Source organism: Arvicola amphibius, chromosome 9 (genome assembly GCF_903992535.2).
Source record: "Arvicola amphibius chromosome 9, mArvAmp1.2, whole genome shotgun sequence".
Classification (NCBI taxonomy): domain Eukaryota; kingdom Metazoa; phylum Chordata; class Mammalia; order Rodentia; family Cricetidae; genus Arvicola; species Arvicola amphibius.
Window position 1 is genome coordinate 53,949,905 of NC_052055.2, and position 19,153 is coordinate 53,969,057.

The 19,153-nt window shown below is 44.7% G+C and overlaps 1 protein-coding gene across 3 annotated transcripts in view; it reads left to right on the plus strand.

The window, feature by feature from the left end:
- The window catches only part of Ano6 (anoctamin 6), a 175,484-nt gene that overhangs the window by 28,318 nt on the left and 128,013 nt on the right, over positions 1–19,153 (plus strand). For 2 of the 3 annotated variants that reach the window (XM_038342219.2, XM_038342220.2), the window contains exon 2: positions 9,725–9,787. The exons of the other annotated variant lie outside the window; for it this stretch is intronic. In XM_038342219.2, coding sequence (XP_038198147.1) covers positions 9,725–9,787 — 63 coding nt within the window. The remainder of the gene's footprint in view (positions 1–9,724; positions 9,788–19,153) is intronic. 3 annotated transcript variants of the gene reach the window in all.

The window sequence follows — 19,153 nt, forward strand, 5'->3', positions numbered from 1 at the left end:
AGGCATTTGGGTAATTTATTTTCATATCTGTCTGTCTTTTGTTGTACTGGTACCGTAGATAGGCTGCACTTTCCATTTATTTGATTGTGACTGCAGTTAATCATTACCGAATCTTATTATTACTGCCTGTATATAAATCAAGAAAAACAAATTTGATTTCCAGCATTCTAATGTGGTAAAACAAATTTATGAATCAAGGAAGTTTCTTCTGTAAATGTAAGTAACGGAGAGAAAATAAATGTGGGCACAAATGCTAGCTATTATAATCATCTTTTGACCCCAGCCACCCTTTAAATAGCCCAAGAAATGACTGTTTGATATTTATTATAGAGCATATTAAATTCTTTGTTTAACTGAATCATTCATTCCTCTTTTTGTTTCATGTAGCAGTGAAAATAGATTGTTCTATTATCATTCTTGCTAGGACATTTATAAAATTATTCATAAGCGTTATTTTAAACTGGAGATATATTCAGATATTATTGGGGGTACTGAGCAGAAAACATTTCACATTTGAATGGCAGGCGCCTGATTATAAATTCCCTTCCTACTGAATATTAATCGCTGCCTCCATATGGCTCCTGAATGAAGCTCTGCGAGGCAGCCTGGAGATGCAAATCCCTGCCCCGTCGTGAACTTTATGTGATTTAGTTCACTGTTTAAAATTAGCTGACTGACCTCCAAATTATTTTAAAAAGTGAATCTTCCTGGGAAGCCAAAGGGCTGAAGAACCTCAAGATGGGTTGTGGTTCCTTTTCCCCTCTCATTTGGCCCTGTTCTTCCAATTTAATTGAAAGTGAATTTGAGCCCCCTTTTGCGCTCTCTCTCTCTCTCTCTCTCTCTCTCTCTCTCTCTCTCTCTCTCTCTCTCTCTCTCTCTCTCTCTCTCTCTCTCTCTGCAGTCTCCAGGGGCAATGCTAGTTACACCCATGGCATTTTAGAGTCCCTGCTCCAGGGTAAACCACGACCCCCTCCCTGTTCTCTGTGGCCCCATTGCTTCTTTCTAGATCCTGGACTTCTGGAATACATTTGACTGCTCACAGTGGGGCTAATTTCCACCTCTCCTCAGCCACGCGGGGAATCACGACCCATCTGGTTTTCCCCTCCCTTCGAATGGCACCCACTGTCCACCCACAGTGTTCCATTTCCTCTCCCTCCTTCCACCCTTTTCCTCTCTGTGTTCTCAACGGAACGTCATATCCTTTAAATGCGCCGTCTCTGTGTTCTGAGCCAGGCTTCTGCTCTTTCCCAGTGACCGCTTGTTTCTAGGCCTGCCGTGCGACCACATCTTGGTTTGAGTTTCATTTTGCCGACTCATTCCAATTGCGCCCTTCCCCATTTACGGACGCATCTGTCTAAAGCAGGGTGTGACTGTGCTGTTCTCCAGGATCTCCATGCCGTAAGGGAGGAAAGCCATGGCCTGTGGTGGGGCTGTGAAAGGACCTGCGTGGGAAAATGATGAAGGGAAAATGACGAAAGCAAGAGTCCATTTCTCAGGATTATAAGCATGCTAATCGGGGTCCCGGAGGAACTTCTCCGAGAAAACGGGGAAAAAAAATGAATTTATCTTGTCCCTGTAAATCAACCAAGTGAGAATAAAAAAAAGAGAAAAGAAATGAAAATACTTTCATTGAATTCGCCCTAGCGGCCTGTGACCTGTGTGGTCTTGGACAGTGCCCTCATCCATAATTATGATTGATAGTAGTGATGAATGATTTCATAGTCACACAGGGTCTGGTACACAGTAAACATGGACATTTTAGTACAGTTGAAACACAACGAGTCACGTGCACAGGCACACCCGTTTATAAAGATGGGAGACAGTGATACTGCTTATCTGTGTACAGTGAGGTCACGATTGTTTGTTTATCCTGTCTGTTTTCTCTAACAGTTATTTATTACTTTACCAAGTAAAAATAAGTAACAGAGGATAAAGCCGCATTCCCGTATGGTATGTTTCCACCCATTCTCCTCTTGCCTTCACCCGCCGCCTCAGCTCCCGAACCTTCTGCCTGACTTTGTGGTCATCCTTAACTCTTGAGTACTGTGTTCCTCATTCGTGCAGGTTCCTGCCTACCCTTGCTGTTCACCCCTGTTGTCCAGGTTATTGCCACCATCTCTTTACGATTTGTCTTGACCTCACTCATCCCGTCGGGTTGAGCATTAGGACGCCTGATTTATGTCTGTGTACCCCCGTGGTATGCTCTCCTCCAGGGTGGGGATTTTACTAGAAGCTGGAAATCAAACCTGGTTTAGTTGCTGGCCGTGCCCTCCCTGTTGCTGACAGTCCTAACAGGAGGGCAATCCATGCTAAGGGATCTCCTGGGCAGGGCCTCCAGAGGGAGAGACGGAAAGAGTGGCTCTTGGGAAAAATGTTGGGGTGGTGTAAGTGTTTCATATTCCTATTCAAGAGATGATATTTAAAGTCCTGACAAGTTGTTCCCTGAATTGATAACACAGAGCCAAGGAGGTGTTCCCAGCGGGAGTTTTGCATGGAGCAAAGGGAGGTCATAGGAGAATGGGCCGGAATTCAGAATGGTGAGGGACTGGGTTTGAGATGGGTTCTTCTTAGTGCTTGGCATGTGGCAGACATTCAGAAATGTTTAGACTGCATAGTATCCCTTCTCCTGGTGTATATAGTGGGCTTAGGAGTTGGGAATTCCCACAGAGTCTATGTAATACTCTCCATGTATGTCTACTTTTGAGAAGTTTTCCAGGGGAAGGGTTTTTGGATTCTACCAGATTCTGTTAAAGTATCATGTGTGAAAAGCACCACACACACACACACACACACACACACACACACACACACACACTCCCCCGCTAGAAATGGGTGATAGAGGGTCATAGCATAGAAATGATAGGAGGGTATATTGCTAGAACCTACAGCGACTGGCTACAGCTTACTCTGGATGCTGACTTCAGATACTTTTTCCAGATCCTTAAAGCAGGCTGGTTTCTGCCTCGTTTGCTCCAACTAAGCCATCTTTCCCTATAGCTAGCTCTCTAGGGGAAGGAAACATGGGTTTGAAAGACTGGAGAGAGAAAGGGAGTGCCCCTTGTTTTATTCTAAGGTGCCTCTGTGAAGAGAGCAGGCAAGCAGGCACAAGCATGGTTCAGTGGTGTCTGTTTTCTAGCGTGGCAGACTAAAGGAGCAGGAACCTCCCAGGGACAGCGTAGGTCTGCTTCTTCATCCCCTGCAGCCCATAGAGAGAGATTGAACTCCCAGCCCTTAGGATCCTGCCCAGGCAGATTCCCCACTCCGTCTAGACATAATGGCCCTCTGCATACCTTTGTTCTAGAACTCGATGGACCTAGGCAATGTTGTTTGTGTTTCTCTTTTATCAGGCCAGAGTGGCTTATTGCCGATGTACGTGTTTTTGAAAGAGTGAATTTGGCTTTCCAACCTGAAGGTAACGAGTTCAGTTTGAGTTGTTTGTTGAACACAAAGGAAGCTCCCGACAGCTGGAGAGTCTCTGCTATTCTTGGCTTAATAAGGCAAAGAGGGCTTTTGTAGGAGGGAGGCTGATCTTAGCAAAGATAGGACCTGCCTTTCCACAGGGAGTGGTTTGGTTCAGTGATGATCTGCGGCAACTTCTGATGCTATCTGCTTGCTAAACACTGTGGGCAATTTCAAGTCCTTTGTTCAACAAAGGTCATGGTATGACGCGGAGGGCCTTGTTGGTCCCACTGGCCCTCTGGACTTTCTGGGAGCACCTTTGTCCGGTAGCTGTCAGAAGTGTAATGTTGTGGTTTGTGTTTTTCAAAGCTCGGGAGGGATCTAACTGAGCACTGCGTTCAGCCCTGCTAGGATAACAACAGCGCATGGAGGGACCTTTCAGAGGGCTCTGAGGATCCATGACTGTTAAAGGAATGCAAGATTCCAAAACAGGATTGTCAAAAAAGGAAATGCAAGCGTCTTGGTGGTTTTTCTGGCATATGAGGTCACCGACCCGTAGTGATGAATGTTTTTCTATTATTGAGGAACAAAGAATAGGAGAATTTTCGTGAACTTTATTACACTGTCTTCACTGGGATCGGTGAGGAAGTCTGTAGAAGGTTTTCCTGCGCTTCTCTCCTAGTGACTGTCAATGCTAATACCTACAGCATTTCACTGCTGCTTCGTGGGATTAAACACTCCATTTGAACAGGAAATAGAAGGAAGCTGATGATATGGCTTGAACACCTCTTAAGAACAGGCTCAGAACTTTCCAGGAGGGAAGCGTTATTGTGTCCATTTTGGGGGGTTAGTAAGACAAACAGCATTTGTGATGAATGGTAGTTCTTTCTGTCTAACATCTGCCTGAGTTTGTGTGACTATAAACGTCTTGCTTCTAGTTCATCCACAACTATGGTGACTCCAGTGTTCCCTCAGGTCATCTCTACATCTTGTCCCAGGTTCCGGAAGACATATATTGTCTCCTGAGAGCAACTGCTCATGAATGTCCAGCACAAACCTATCCGTTGAGACTGTTTGCCCGACTGAGACACGCTCAGTGGTATAACAGGTCTGAAGTGCTTGCTTAGAGAAAAAAGGGAAGGAAAGTATTTCGTTATAATAAAGATAAAAGTCTTGATTAACATGGCTTGAGTTGAACTTTCATGGGGAAGACAAACATCATGAAAAAAAAAAGTGAGAGGCAGTGTTGAGTCCATTAGGGTGGCAGCAAGCTGAATCGACTTTGATCCGGATTTAACCGGCTGATGATAAACCTTCATATCTCCCACCTCAGCTGTACCACACCCTTTTTTATCTGCAAGTGCTGAATATGTGAGCAGTTAGAGAAAAATTGGAAGTTATGGGAAGCTGCAAAAATCAGACATTAACAAACATTTCCTACCCCTTAGTGTTACACCCTGAAGAGCAGCACCAGATGTGATTCAGCAGGCTGCCTTCCCGCCCTCGGAGGGCGTTTGCGGCTTTATGCGGTTCTCACCTGCTCTTTCCGCCCCTGCTCTATAAGTATTCCTTCCGCTTATTTTATTCTTTTCATTGTGATAATATGTATATAACATTTATCATTTTAACCATTTTCTAATTTCCGTGCCACTAAATCATATTCAGTTTGGCAACCATCACTGTTATTCATTTCTGGAACTTCTCATTATCTGTAGTCTACATCTGTAAAAGAATATCTCACAAACCACACTAAACAGCTGAGTAATGAATGTCACATATGATTTACTATATCCTATTTACCTGTAAACACATAGCGGATACTTATTTTGTGCTCACTGTCATAGTTTATGGCTAAGGTAATGAACAAAATATGGTATCTGCGGGGGATGGGGCGTGACTTGGCAGTTAAGGGCACTGGGTGTTCTTGTAGAGGAGTTAGGGTCTGTTCCAAGCACCCACATGGAGGCTCACAACTGTCTATTATTCCAGTTCCAAGGGATCTGATGACCTCTTCTGGCTTCTTTGGACCCCTGGCATGCACAGATAGACATGTAGGTAAAGCATCCATAACGTAAAAGTAAAACTTAATAATATTAAAAATATGGTGTTTGTTCTATAGTACCTTAGAATCAGGAGGGAATGGCCAGTTTGATGCCTGTAGCGGTTCCAGTGCAGGGTTCGTGGGGTCATGTAAATGAGGGGAATTTGACTTGAGGTTTCATTTGTGAGATCATTCCTTGATTGTCGCAAATCTCATGCATCAGTTCTTTGCTTACATAAATAATTGCAAAATGTTTATTCATGCAAATCTTTGGCCATATTTCATATTTAGCCTTTGTTTTCTCCCTAAAGGAATTCTTGTCATTTTTACCCCTTTTTTGTTTCTTTCATCAGTGTTCCACTGTGTAAGTTGCTGCCCTCCCCCCGCCTCTGCGTTCCAATCGCTGGGACTCTAGGTGTCCTCTCCTGTTTCTTTCTATGGTGGTATTCACGTTCCTTGTTAAAGATGTATCTGTACTGACTGGTATCTAGAACAGGCATGAGTCACGCTGGTGAGTGTATTTCTCATGCTCTGGTGTCCCCCCCGCCCCCGCCCACAAGTTCTTGCAGAGTGTTCTCTGCATCTCTTCTTCTATTGGAAAGTTTCTGTTGTCTGGGAAAGTAATCCAGCACATCTTACCGAGGCTCATTAAATCACGTTGGGTTTTGAGAAGTAGATCACACTTTGGTGATACAGTAAATGCAGGGGCCTCTCCAGGATTGAACAGAACAGTTTTTTTTTTTTTTTTTTTTTTTTTTTTTTTTTTTTAAGATAAAGTCTTACTTTAAGGAGCAGGGATATTCTATAGGCTTTTGATATATTCATTTGGTAATGGCTGAGAGTTGATGTTTAGTTGTTAAGATATACCTCCAAACACTTGCATATTTATGTTAGTGTACATGTTTTTAAAACATACAATTAATCTTCCACTTAAGGTCAGATTTACAGGGGAAAAGTGTGGAATGTAGGTCATGGCTTGCCCAATGCGTAACAAGGCCCTTAGCGGTATCTCCAATGTCATACGCACGGGATGTTAGCCTTGTTAAGTGAGCTAGGGTGCCGTCATTGTCATCTGTACTTCGGCAGAAGGACACCATCCACAGGACCAGGGGCTGTGAGAATAGGAATTAGAGACGAGAAAGGGCCTGGCATTTGGTCTGAGGCTTTGAGCCCTGAATCAATTGTTGTACAGCTGGGAAAATCCCAGGGTTAAATCTAGACAATTTCCGGTGATTCAGATTGTAAAACATTTCGCTGTGTTATCAAGGCCTTTCATTTAAGAGTGGAAGGAGTGATTCCTCTTTTTCTTGTCAGTTTTTTTTTATGCTAGCAATTCCATCCGTAATTAAAAAGCATTGGCGTTTTCCTTATGAAGATGGCTTTCCTGAGTATAACGCGGGAACCACTAAATCCAGTTGTTTAAAACTCACTGGCATCAGCCTATGCAGTTACTTTTGTGTAAAAACAACTTAACATTAATTTTGGGCATTCTGAGTTTGACAGTGTCAGTTTGCTCACATGTTCCAAGAGAGTCCAAGCAGCCGCTCAAGAGTCTCGGGGATTCAGCTCTGCATGCTCTTCAGTTGCGCCTGCTTTTCCTTCAGCAGTCTTTGTTTGCTAGGGTAGCCGTAAGAGCATCACAGAACAGGTCATTAAACAACGGAAGCTTATTTCCTCACAGTTCTGGAAGGCCTAGGTCAAGGTGTCAGCCTTCCTGGTCTCCTGAGGTCAGCCTCCCTGCTTGCACACAGCTGTCCCCGCCCCTGTGTCCCCGTATGGTTTTTCTCTGTGGGGCCACACACACCTGGTATCTTTTCCAGAAAGAATTCTTCTTTCAGCACACCAGTCTGATTAGGCTCCGCCCTAGTAGCCTCATGTTAGTTAGCATAATCATTTCCTTAAAGACTGCAGCTCCAAGTGGTGCCCTCTGAAGGAGCCAAGTGTTAGGACTTGGACGGGGTGGTGGTGGTGGTGGTGGTGATTCTGAGGAGTCACAGTTCCCTTAACATTGATTTAAAACAGCATTGTTTTCTTTTCCTATGGGGAGAAGAGTATAAAGAAGAAACCAAGATTAGCTCTGTGCCACGTTACTGTCTGTTATTAAGCAGGGAGGGGGGACAAGGAGACGAAAAGCTGTGTAAACCTGCTTTGGAGGATAGTAAGGGAAAACTCCGTTCTCTCTCCTAGCCTTTGCCTGACAAGTGACTGCTGACATTTGCGCTTTTTTTTTTTTTTTTTGAGGCTGAGTGCAGTTTTTCCCATGTGTTAATGTGTCATGGGGAGACATCCATGCACTGACTGGCCTGAAATGGTATGTAGCAATTCATTCTGTGTGTGCGTGCGTGCGTGCGTGCGTGCGTGTGTGTCTGTGTGTGTGTCTGTGTGTGTGTGTCTTTGTGTGTGTGTGTCTGTGTGTCTGTGTCTCTGTGTGTGTGTGTGGTTTCACTTTGGTCAGCTATCAGCGGCCATTCAGGCTGTTTCCAGGGCCACGCCCACTCCTAACTGCCAAAGAGGAGAACTGTATTCCCTTTAAAGCCTAAGATGGAAAGACCCACTTAATAAAGTGAGTCGGCCTCTACTTTGGGTGAAAAACGGTCTCTGTTTCTCAGCTTCCTGTTTATTGTTGGTTAGGGCTGTGTGAGCTTTTCAGCCTCTTAGGAGAGGCCATGCTGTGCAGGGAGGGATTTTTCCTTGGCCACTGAGGTCATCTCAACCCTCAGCCCTGCCCAGGAAGAGGGGTCTGTCTGAGTCACTAGCGGGAGTGCCCACTTGCAGTTAAGTCGAACAGCCATTCCTAGGAGAATGACTGTTGCCTCTGACTCCTTTCTGCCTGCCCCCAGCCTCTGGCAAGGTGGCAAGGAGCCAGCTTTCTGATGGAATGTATGCAGTCTTAGCCCTCACCAAGATCTCTGAGCAGGCCGGGACGGCCAACAGCTCCTGAGGTTAGCAGACCAATGGCGACCTGGATGCTGAGGGTGGAGCAGTGCTCTGCTTGGTGCAGGGTTTCCCACGCTCCTCTCTTAGCCATAGGTGTCGCCTGCTGTTATTTTATAAGCTGCGCCAAGGTGCAGAAGTTCTTTATGTTTCTGGAAATGAAGCCGGCTCTTAGAGGTGTTGCTCATCTCCTGGCTCCTGGAGAGTTCATTTTCACCCGGGACTTCTAAAACCCACGTGACCAGTGTCATATTCACCCGGCTGGGAGAAGCACTAGAAGAGAACAGCTCTCTTCCAAAGCAGGCTTTGGCTCCCTTCGCAGTCCCCGGGAGACTGGTGTCTCCCTGATGGTGTTAGTGTTTCTGAGGCCCAGATTCATGTCCCAGGTGCTGTGGACGTGTACGTATGGGCCTGGGCACGGGAAATGTGTAATTCAGCAACAGATTTATAGGGTTGTCGGCGCGGTTTCTAATTACTGTTTGTTTGGTTCACCAGTGCCTAATAAGTAGATATCTAAGTAACCTCAGGAGCGTGGAATGCAATGCTCATGTTACAGGCAATCATGCAAATCAAATTCTACCCAAGGATTGCAGAGCACACACCGTGGAGTCATCGTTAGAGAAGCATGCCATTGGATTTTCTGTTTAGAACACCGACATGAAGGAGACATACCTGAAATCAGCTACCCTGTGCAAACCCATTTCAAACTCACTGGTGGTCTCTGGCGTTCAGTTTTCTTTTTAATTTAACAGGATAATGAGGGAGGGAGAGACTTCCCAGCTTCTCTTCCTTCCTCCTCCCATCTATCATTGCCCGTATAGGAACCTAAAGCACAGGTCTGGACCAGTGGGTGTCAACCTTGGGTACAGCTTGGCACCAGATTGGTAATTTTCAGATGTCTGGGACCTGATCCCAACACCAAGGTGCTGGTTTAATTATCTAGGAAGTGGTCTCCACTGGGGTTTTATGAAGCATGTCTTCAGGTTAAGAGGCCAGGGATTTGAGCGGTCACTTTGTGAGATAAATCTCAGCCCTGACCACACACTGGCGGCTCCTGGAGGTTTTGAGGAAACCCTGATGACCACCCAATAAGACCACATTTCTGGAGGGAACAGGGTTTCTGAAAGGCTCTGGGCAATTCTGATGTGCAGCAAGAGGCTGGCCAACTGACTAACTGACCTAACCATGTCCTAACATAAGGAAAAGCGAGATCCGGGAAAGCGGAGTGACTTGGTCAAGGTCAGCCCTTGGCTACAGAGCAGGCCTGGGACTCAGGTCTGATGCCTCTTCTGGCCAACGCCAGCCCATATGTTTGTTTATTGTATTTATTGATACCTCCTCATCCTTCAGGTGATGTTCCTGACTCCAGGAGGCCTTTTCTGGCTCCTCATTCTCTCCTACCATCCGATCTGGGTAAGATCCCCTGGGTTGTGTTTGAACGGCACTTTTCCTTAGGATTCCCCTCACTCGCGCGCGCGGTCGGTTCTGGAGAGCAGCCCCTAACGTTCTTGTTCACTGTGTAACCTGATGCATTAGGTGTTTAGGTACCATTTGTTGAACTGCAGTTCCCTCACTTTCGGTTAATCCGTCAGCCCGCATGCGTTGCTAAAAATAATCAGATTCTGTGTACTAACTCTGTCAACTAAGTTTGCTTTCTGCTGTGGCCTGCTGCATTATGGGTCATGATCCTGTGGTGGGAGGAGATATTTGGAAAGACAGTGTTAATGGCAGTATAACGAGAACAAGATGTTGGTGTCCTGGCATGTGGACCAGGGTACCTTGACTAGCATGCTGCCGTCAGGGTGCTGACGTCGTGATGAAATGGAGCCTGTGACCCCCCTCGGCAGATCAAAAGTGATCTGATGAAAATAGAATTTCATGGAAATGTGCTTTAAATCATCTTTGTGTTCATGCTGAACATGTAACTCTGAGAGGCCACAAGCCAAATAGCTGAGTTAAATTCCTTGGCTTCGAATACGCCAGTTTTCTTAAATGACGGAAGCAATGCATTTTCCTCTGTCATTCTAGATATTTAGAATCGTGATTTTTCCTGGGAAATCTCTGCCAGCTTGGTGTGCCCATGTTTCCTGGTTGTGGCTCTGTAGCCTTTAGGTGGTTGTGGTGCTCATTGTAAATGCGACCCATGGAAAGATTGTCATGGGTGAAACCTTCTTGGAACCGGGACTGCAGACTGGGCAGTGGTGTGGGTAGATCCTAGGATGCTGTGGTGTTGAGGCACGGTGGCCAAAGTGCATGGACCTCCTTTGAAATCTGCATAAGACGTGTCACAGGCTCATTGTTAGCAGGGACTGTCACAACACAACCGGGTGTGTGGAAGTGAACCTGCCACACGCCAGGGAAATGCTTCCAAAACAAACACTCCTGAAAGTGTTAGCGGAAAGAAAACAGATTTACTTGGAGATAAATGCAAACCGTTTCAGTTCGCCTGTTTTCTGAGACAGCTTCTCCTGTTGCAGTCCCTGAACTTGCCAGATCTCAAAGACGTCCCCTAAACTCCTGATTTTCCTGTCTCCCCTTCCTTAGGACTGGATCACAAGTGTGGGCCACTACACCTAGTTCCAAACTGTAAAACATTTTTATATTGAGTAATTTTACTATATTGTAAAAAATGCGTTTTTTTTTTTTTTTTTTTAAAACAAATCTCTCCAGGACAGCCAGAGATACATAGAGAAACCCTGTCTCGAAAAACCAGAAAACAAAACAAAAACAAAAATATCGAGAACAATTTCTGCCAAGTTGCGTTTTTATTGTTTGTTTGTTTTATTTTGTTTTACGTTTTGAATGAAGAATTCAACAGACCAGTAAAAGCCTAGCAACGAGTAACCATTGCTATCCAAACTTCAGAGGCCTGGCTGTATTTTCTAGAAATAAAAAGGAAGAGAGAAACTAATGTATTAAACCCATAAGACACAATGTTCCCATCTAAGTCACACTGTTGACCTTCTGTAACTGAGCTGCAATTTGGGGCTCAGGTTTTACAAGTAAACACACTGCCCGCCTCCCCCCAAAAAGAGCTGGAATTTATACTCAAGTCTTTCTGATTTCAAAGTCCTGTGTCTTTGGTCCGGTGTTGAGGTCTCCAAGTAAGACTGCTTATTAACGGAGAACATTTCCTATCCTGGTGGAAGAACACATGCTTTGCTCAGTGTTTCTCAACCTGTGGGTCGCGGCCCCTTTGAGGGGTCAAATGGCCCTGTCACAGGGGCCACCTAAAGACCATCGGAAAACACAGACGTTTCCACTATAATTCATAACAGCGGAAAAATTACAGTTATGAAATAACAATGAAATAATTTTATGGTGGGGTGGGTCACCACAGCATGAACTGCATTAGGAAGGTTGAGAACCACTGCGCTAGCATCTTGGATTTTCTCTTAAGCACTGATAAGTTGATGAGATGACATTGTTTGTGAAGTGGGGAGAAAAGGGAAGCAGGGTCCATCTCAACGGGCGTGTGAATTGTTGAGCTGCCGTGAAAAACAGCGTGGTGGTTCATGAAACAGAACTGCCAGACAGTTCTGGTTCTACCATGTGCCCGGAGGAGATGAAACCCAATGTCTGTGTCTCTGTGGCCTTTAACATTATTTGCAATAGCTCAAGTATGGAAATACATGTCTATTGATGATAAATTGATAAAGAAATTATGGGATGTGTGTGTGTGTACATATGTACACACCTACAAGTATTATTTAGCCATAAAAAGAAGGAATTGTGCCATTTGTGATACCATACAAGAGTCTAGAGGACATTGTGTCAGTTAAAATATGGCAAAAAAAAAATTACTGTTCATTTGTGGAATCTGAAAAAGTCAAACTTATAGAAGCCGAGAGCTGAGCAGTGGTTGCCGGTCGTCCAGGCCTGGAAGAGGAGCATGAACAGGTGCTGATCTAGCGGCACTGTAAGTTCAAGGTGAGTGCGTTCTAAGGACCAGGTGTGCAGCAGCGTGGTGCGGTGAGTGGTAGTGAACCCAACCGAGGTGATGTACACACAGTGTGAGTACACAGCAAAGCACTTATGTGAGAGTGTTCACCCTGCAAATTACATCATCCTGAGAGGGTAGAGCTAACGGCCGCCTGTGGTCTAAAGTCATAGCCTTAGAAATCTGCGATCTGAGTCTCAGATACATTTGATTTGGAAGAAGCAGATGAGCCCAGTGATTTGTGGTTTGGGCTTCATCACTGAGATCCTGGATTTGAGAATCCGGCCTTCATGGAGTGCTACCTACATGATTGTGGAAAAAAAATCCCTCTGCCTTAGTTTCTGCATCAGTCAAATGAGACATTATAGCTTCATTGCACTATTTTCTTCCCATGGGCCCTGAGTTAGAAAAATATAGTAGCCCTATAAAATGGTTCTGTCCTATGCTCTCAAATCTTGTTTTCTCTGCTGGGACATTGTCCACTTCCTGTTTGGGAAGCTTGTCCATCAACTCTTTATGGTTCACAGGTGGGTCACAGGGTTTCCTGGTTGCTTCCTGGAGATCTCTGGCTAAGCTTGGTGGATGAGACATGTTTATTCTAATCAAGCTGAGGATCACTATTCTGGCCCCTTCTGTCATCTGAACACACAGCTAGGTGAGGAATGCCAGGATGGAGCCCGTTCCTGCGTAGTCAGCCACAGCGTGTATTTGTGAGGAGTTCAGGCTTATCTGGTGTGTCACCTTCCAAAAATGCTCTGTTTCCCTTGCGCTGGGGGCTACTTCATCAGAGTTCTGCACGCAGCTCACTTCCTTCTGGGAACTACTTCCCGGTTTGTCTTCCCAGCTCCTATATTCTTTGGTTCTTTGTTAGCGTTTCCTTGACTGTAGGATGTCAGAAAGTTGACTTTTTGTTTTCCCGGTATAGGTTTCTCCACATACACTTCTGTACCCCAAGGATTTCAGTTACAACCCTTTTAACTATTTTGAGTTTCAAGCTCTCTATCTGATGAAATCTAGATTTGCTTCATGCCTCACATAGCCCATGCTGCCTCTTCTTCTGCTACCTTCCCCATCTGTGGATGGTGTTACCCTCTCCCTATATCCAGAGTTGAAATGTGTCCACATGTACGGGGAAAGTCTTGGTTTCTCTTTGTTTGTCTTCATTTCCTCCAGGACTTGAGTTTTCATTCTAGAACAATCTTGAGTTTGTCTCCTCTGTCTCCACTTCGGTCGTCCTTGCCTCCTGCCCTCAACAGTGTTCTCATGTGTGACTCCCACCTTCGTATCAGAGAGCACCGTGATGCTGTGGGGCCCTGGTATCGCTTGCCCTGTAGTGTGTGTTTCACTGGGCTCCATCTGGATTCTTCCTCTACCTCTGTTCGTTACTGAGCCTCTCATCTCCTCCTTCCTTTGGGGTCATGTTGGCTGGATATCATGACATGTCTGACGTGAGGATGCACTCTCTCTCTCTTTTAATTTCTTTTAGTCTTGCGGGTTGACACCAAGGCGGTGTCTTAAGTACACGGAAACACTTTCTGCTGTCCCACCATCACTCTTCCCCTTTCCCCCAAAGCTTTCCTTTTGCAGCCAATTCTTGTCACATCCTTTCAGGTCTCAGATAGCATCCCCCAAGGACTCTCCTCTCACCACCAGCCCGGAATAGTTGCCGGTGGCATTATCTGCCGCAGCAGCCTGTGTATTTCCTTCCTTCCTGTCACTAAGCAGTGTAAGTTATTCTAGAAGTACTAACACCAGGCTTCAGCTGCAGAATTCAAGCTCCCCCCAAAGAACATTTTATGATTTGTGCGTTGGTGCATCTTTACATGCACAATTGTAGGTCCTGGATCTCCTGAGATGGACTTTTTTTTCTTTTATTTTCTTTTAGTCTCCGTGATTGACAAAGAGCTCCACTATTGAACTGCATACCTGCCTCTTCCTTTTTGTAAAAAAACTTTTGTGTATTATTTCGTGTGTGTGTGTGTGTGTGTGTGTGTGTGCGCGCGCACGTGTGTATCCCTGCATGAGTTTATGTACCGTGTGTGCAGGAACCCATGGCCAGAAGGCATCGGATTTCCCTGGAACTGGAACTAGAGGCACTGTGAGCCTCTAATTAATCAGAGGCCATGTGAGCCGCCATGTAGGAGCTGGGAACCATAACTGGGTCCTCTGCAAGAAAAGCAAATGCTCTTAACGCTGACCCTTCTCTTTGGTCTCTCTTTCCCTTTTAAGGAGAGAAAGAAACAGAAAAAAAAATTGAAAAAGATTTACAGAGTTAGCCGTATGCTTGCATAATTAGTAAATTAAATAATTCCTAATCTGTTGTGAAAGTGGCTCTATCTCTTATTTGCTGTTCCCTAGAGACCAGAGTTTTCAACTTGGGCTGATTCTTACAGTCATTGCCCTGTAAAATATTTCTCATCAATATGCTGAAATTGTATTTTATCTGTTTTTCAGTTTTAGGCATTATCCTTTGGTGTCAGTGTTTGCTTTCTTATCTTCTTGCCCCTCGTTTCTCTCTTCTCATTTTGCCAATTGTAATCATATTGTAATTGTACTGTAATTTGGGTAAGATCAATATTCAGTGTTAACTTTATTGCAACTGTGGAATCTTCTCCACAGATGAGCCATTTAATATAGTTTGGTTTATGTTTCCTCTCAAGATTAGTTTATGTGACCAATATCGACTTTTTTATCATTAATTTTTGATATAGTTATGAATAATTCAACTTCAAATTCTTTACCACTTGTAAATCTCCTTTCAGTATAACTAGCCAACGGGGAATCTGTCAGGTCCCCAAACCCGTTTTTCTCGGCGGAGAATGGCTTCCACTTAGCACCATCCCACCCTCTCCTTTAGGCTCTATCTTGTACAAGGGCCCTGCTGTGTGTTGTCTTTATGGTTGATTTGTGAACCCATTTCCAGTGCCTCACAGAGGAAGTGGGATTCCAGAGATGAGAGACCCGTGTCTGCAAATACCTCATCCCCCTGGATCTTAAGTGATGGCTTAGCTAAGTGTGGAAGCTGTCAGCTTTCAGAATTTTGGCACCTTCTTCTTTCCTGCGTGTTTCTCGAGCTATTTCTTCGAAAGTTGCATACATCCGATTCCAAAATTGGATCTTATGTATGAAAACCTTCCCTGTGGAATTTTGTGGGTATTTCTTTTTGAATCCTGATTTAGAAACCTTGGTTAACGTGTGGGTCATTTGCAGATCCTTTTGCTCTGGAAGCCCTCCCCTCTCTTTCCTTCATTTTTTTTTTTTATGTCCTCGGCTGATCTGGAACTCACCGTGCAACAGTGGTTCTCAACCTTCCTAATGCTGTGACTCGTGTTGTGGTGACCCCTAACCATAACATTATTTTTGTTTCTACTTCATCTGTAATTTTGCTACTATTATGAATTATTATGTAAATATCTGATATGCAGGATGTCTGCTATTTGACCCCCAAAGGGGTCACAACCCTTAGGTGAGAACCACTGATATAGACCTGGCTGGCCTTGAACTCTCAAAGGTCTCTCTGCTTCCCAAGTGCTGAGATTAAACTCTTAGGTTGAGAATCTCTGATGTAGACCAGGCTGGCCTCGAACTCTCAGAGGTCTCCCTGCCTCCCAAGTGCTGGGATTAAAGGTGTGCATGCCTTCCCTTTCTTTTAAAGGAGAAAATTTAGTTCTGGGAACAAAATTGCCTTTAATTCTAGAAAAATAATGTACTATGTGCTTGGATTTTTTTTTTCCTTTCTAGCTTTTCTGGTCCAGTCTTCTGATGTTGATACCCACACTTGGCACAATTCCCCTTTGATTTCTAGGTCAGCTTCATGAACATTCCCTGATTGTATCTCTCAAGCCTGCTGGTGAATTTTTAATTTTACCACAATTTGAGGTTCCATAGTTTTTGTCCTCCAGGTGCTTGTCTTTTGGTAATGGCTTCTGTTCTCTCACAGGTGTGTTCGTCCCCGATGATGAGTCTGAAGATGTCCTGGTGTTGTGTCCCCCCCCCCCACACACACACCTCCACCCTCCCCCTTCTTTTATCTAGGGGATTTTTGCCAATTCCTCCTGCAATTCTAGGCTCCTCCACAGTGACTTGGCTGGACTGTTTGATTTTAGGAAGCCTTGATATTGATATTTTTAGGTGTTTATTATTGTTGACTCCAGCTATTTATGAAATACTTCAACCAGAATGTAAACTTTACATTTTTTCCTTCCTTTATAAAGAAAAAAAGAAAGGATGTGGAGGTGGGTTGTGAGCATGGCTCAGGGCACTTGTGTAGAGCTCTATGTTCAGTTCCTAGCGCTGACAGCCCCCACCCCCCACAAGGATGGTAGTTTTTTATGAGAAAATAGAACCAGTGATAGAGATGTGGGTGGAAGTCTTGGGGTCTCCACATTGACATTCAACTTCTGTAAACTCTCTTCTCTGTGTGGATCTCCATTCTGAGTTGAACTTAGAAACAATCCATGGGTCCTTGCTGAAGAAACGATCCTAGTGTTTGCTGGAGCTGGGGTGGAGGCTTCCTGTCCCACCCCCACACAATCACTACCACCATGGAAGATGGGGGGGGGGTAACTGATTTTTAATGAAATTTGACTCAGCCATCCTGCCTCACCTTTGCCTCCTCTTCTAGAAGAACCTGTGTGGTTGAGATGAAGTTGCCTCTGGCCCTTCCTCCTTTAGGATAGAGCTTCTCCAGTGCCTGCGCCAGTTGCTACTGGCCTGGGGCTTTCTCTGTCTTTCAAGTAGGCATTTGCTGTCCTGTGCCCTTGTTGGTTTCTGTCCTGGTAGGTCAGGATTCTCACTGATACATCCTTTGATTGCTGTTTATCAGGCATTGAATCGCATGTTTCTGTGCAGGCTCTGACTCTCCAGTTCATGCAGGGTTACTTCTGTTGAGGCGGGAGGACAGGGAAAGGAAGAGACTTGTGGTCTGTTCCTAGATTAGCCACACCTCTATAACCATGAACGCTCTCCCCTGGCCTCCCGTCCTGTCCTTAAGACCAAGGACCCGAAGCAGATGGTTTCAAGTCTCCTTTTACTCATAGGCTTCTTGCATCTAAAGAATTAAGACGATGTGTAGCTGAGCACTGGCGTAGGGAGTGGAGATGCTGTAGTCGACAGAAGAAATGTGGAACTTAGTTTTCCTTGTGTTAGTCAACTCAGCAATTCCAAAAACCCTTGAAGTTTTAACTAAAATGGCAACCTATGTTTCACGAACAAGAAGCTTGTAAGAGGTTAAATATTCTGAAGTTTTTCCCCCTGTGGGCATTTTTGGTCGGTGGCCAGACAGTACCAGAGTACATTGCATTTGTGTTCTCCCTAGTGAGAAGATAGGAAAGCTAGGAGCAAAGAGGTGGTTTCCCCTCTGTGTCCCCTGGAAGGGAAAGGCCTCCTGGGAGCACCTGCCAGAAACCGTGTCCTTCCCGCTAAAGCTATGCATGTGGAGATAATAGTTCCATCTGTATATTCTTTTCTCCAAGTTGCTTTTCTCAGCTGGGACAGAAGATAGTGAGCATTGCCTGTCACTGTGGTTTTGACTGGAGAGTTTGATCATTAACCCAGCATACTCCACTGTGGTCAGTACAGTGACGGAGGAGAAAATGGGACTGCGACATCTTGACCCCACGGATTAAGGACTGGGGATGGCCTCCCTCAGGCAGATCCCACAGGCTGATCACCCCTCCCCAGTTGCAAGCCCAGAATCTCCTCTGCAAGGTGTACAGATTATTCTGGTAGTCCAGCAGGTAGTTGTTATTTACACAGTCCTTGCACTGATATTTGGGAATCATTATTTTAGGGACAGGAGGCAAAAAAAAAAAAAAAAAACCACACACACAAAACCCTCAGACTCAAGTATTTGCAGAACTCAGGAAAAAATAAAAAGACAGAAAGAAGCTAGGATACCTGGTCAGCTGACCCTCTCCTGTCAATCACTGAAACTGAGACTCGGCCTTCCTCAGTTGACACCTGTGTTTCTCCTTCACAGTAGATCTTCTTGCTCAGAGGAGATGGGAACTTTTGAGGGGCTTGAGGGGCACTGCTTCAGCCCGTGTCTCCTGCCTGCCAAAGGACATATGCAAATAATGCATGATATATATATATATATATAATGTATATATATATAAAATGTATATATATTACTTGAATAGTCACAATCACATTTTATATTTCTATAATGCAATGCAATATAAGTGCATGGGTCTACTGTCACCTCTCATGTTTTCCTTGCATGAACCTGTGGGGTTGGGCACATGTGTGATGTGTGTGTATTTGTTCATGTGGCTTTGTGCACAGATACGTGTGGGTGTGGCTACTTGTAGAGGCCAGAGGTTGGAGACCTGCCTTTATCTCTCTACCCTATGTACATATATATTTTTAGACAAGGGCTCTCACTGAACCTGGAGCTCACTGATAAGCTAGGCCAACCGGCTGATGAGTTCAGGGATTTGCCTTGCTATCGTTCCAGGCTCCCAGCACTGTGGTTACAGATGTCCCACATATGCCTGGCCTCTTACGGGCGCTGGGGATCCGAACTCAGGTCTTTGTGCTTGCAGGACTGGAAGTTTTCTGAATAAGCCATCTCTCGGCCCCCACGCCTATTTTTGATGCTAACATCTTCACCTGGTTATGCCTGTTTTCCTCAATGACTCTTTCCTGTTTTTCTTTCATCCTTTTCTCTCAATAAATTTATATATGTGAGAATATATCATATGGATATATAAATTTCATCTGCAAAATAAACCACAGGAAAGACATAAAATACACTTTTTAAAACTTTATGGTCACTTAAGTTCTGCTTTATGCCATTGATTCTTTATTAAAGATTTATTAGAGTCAAAATACAA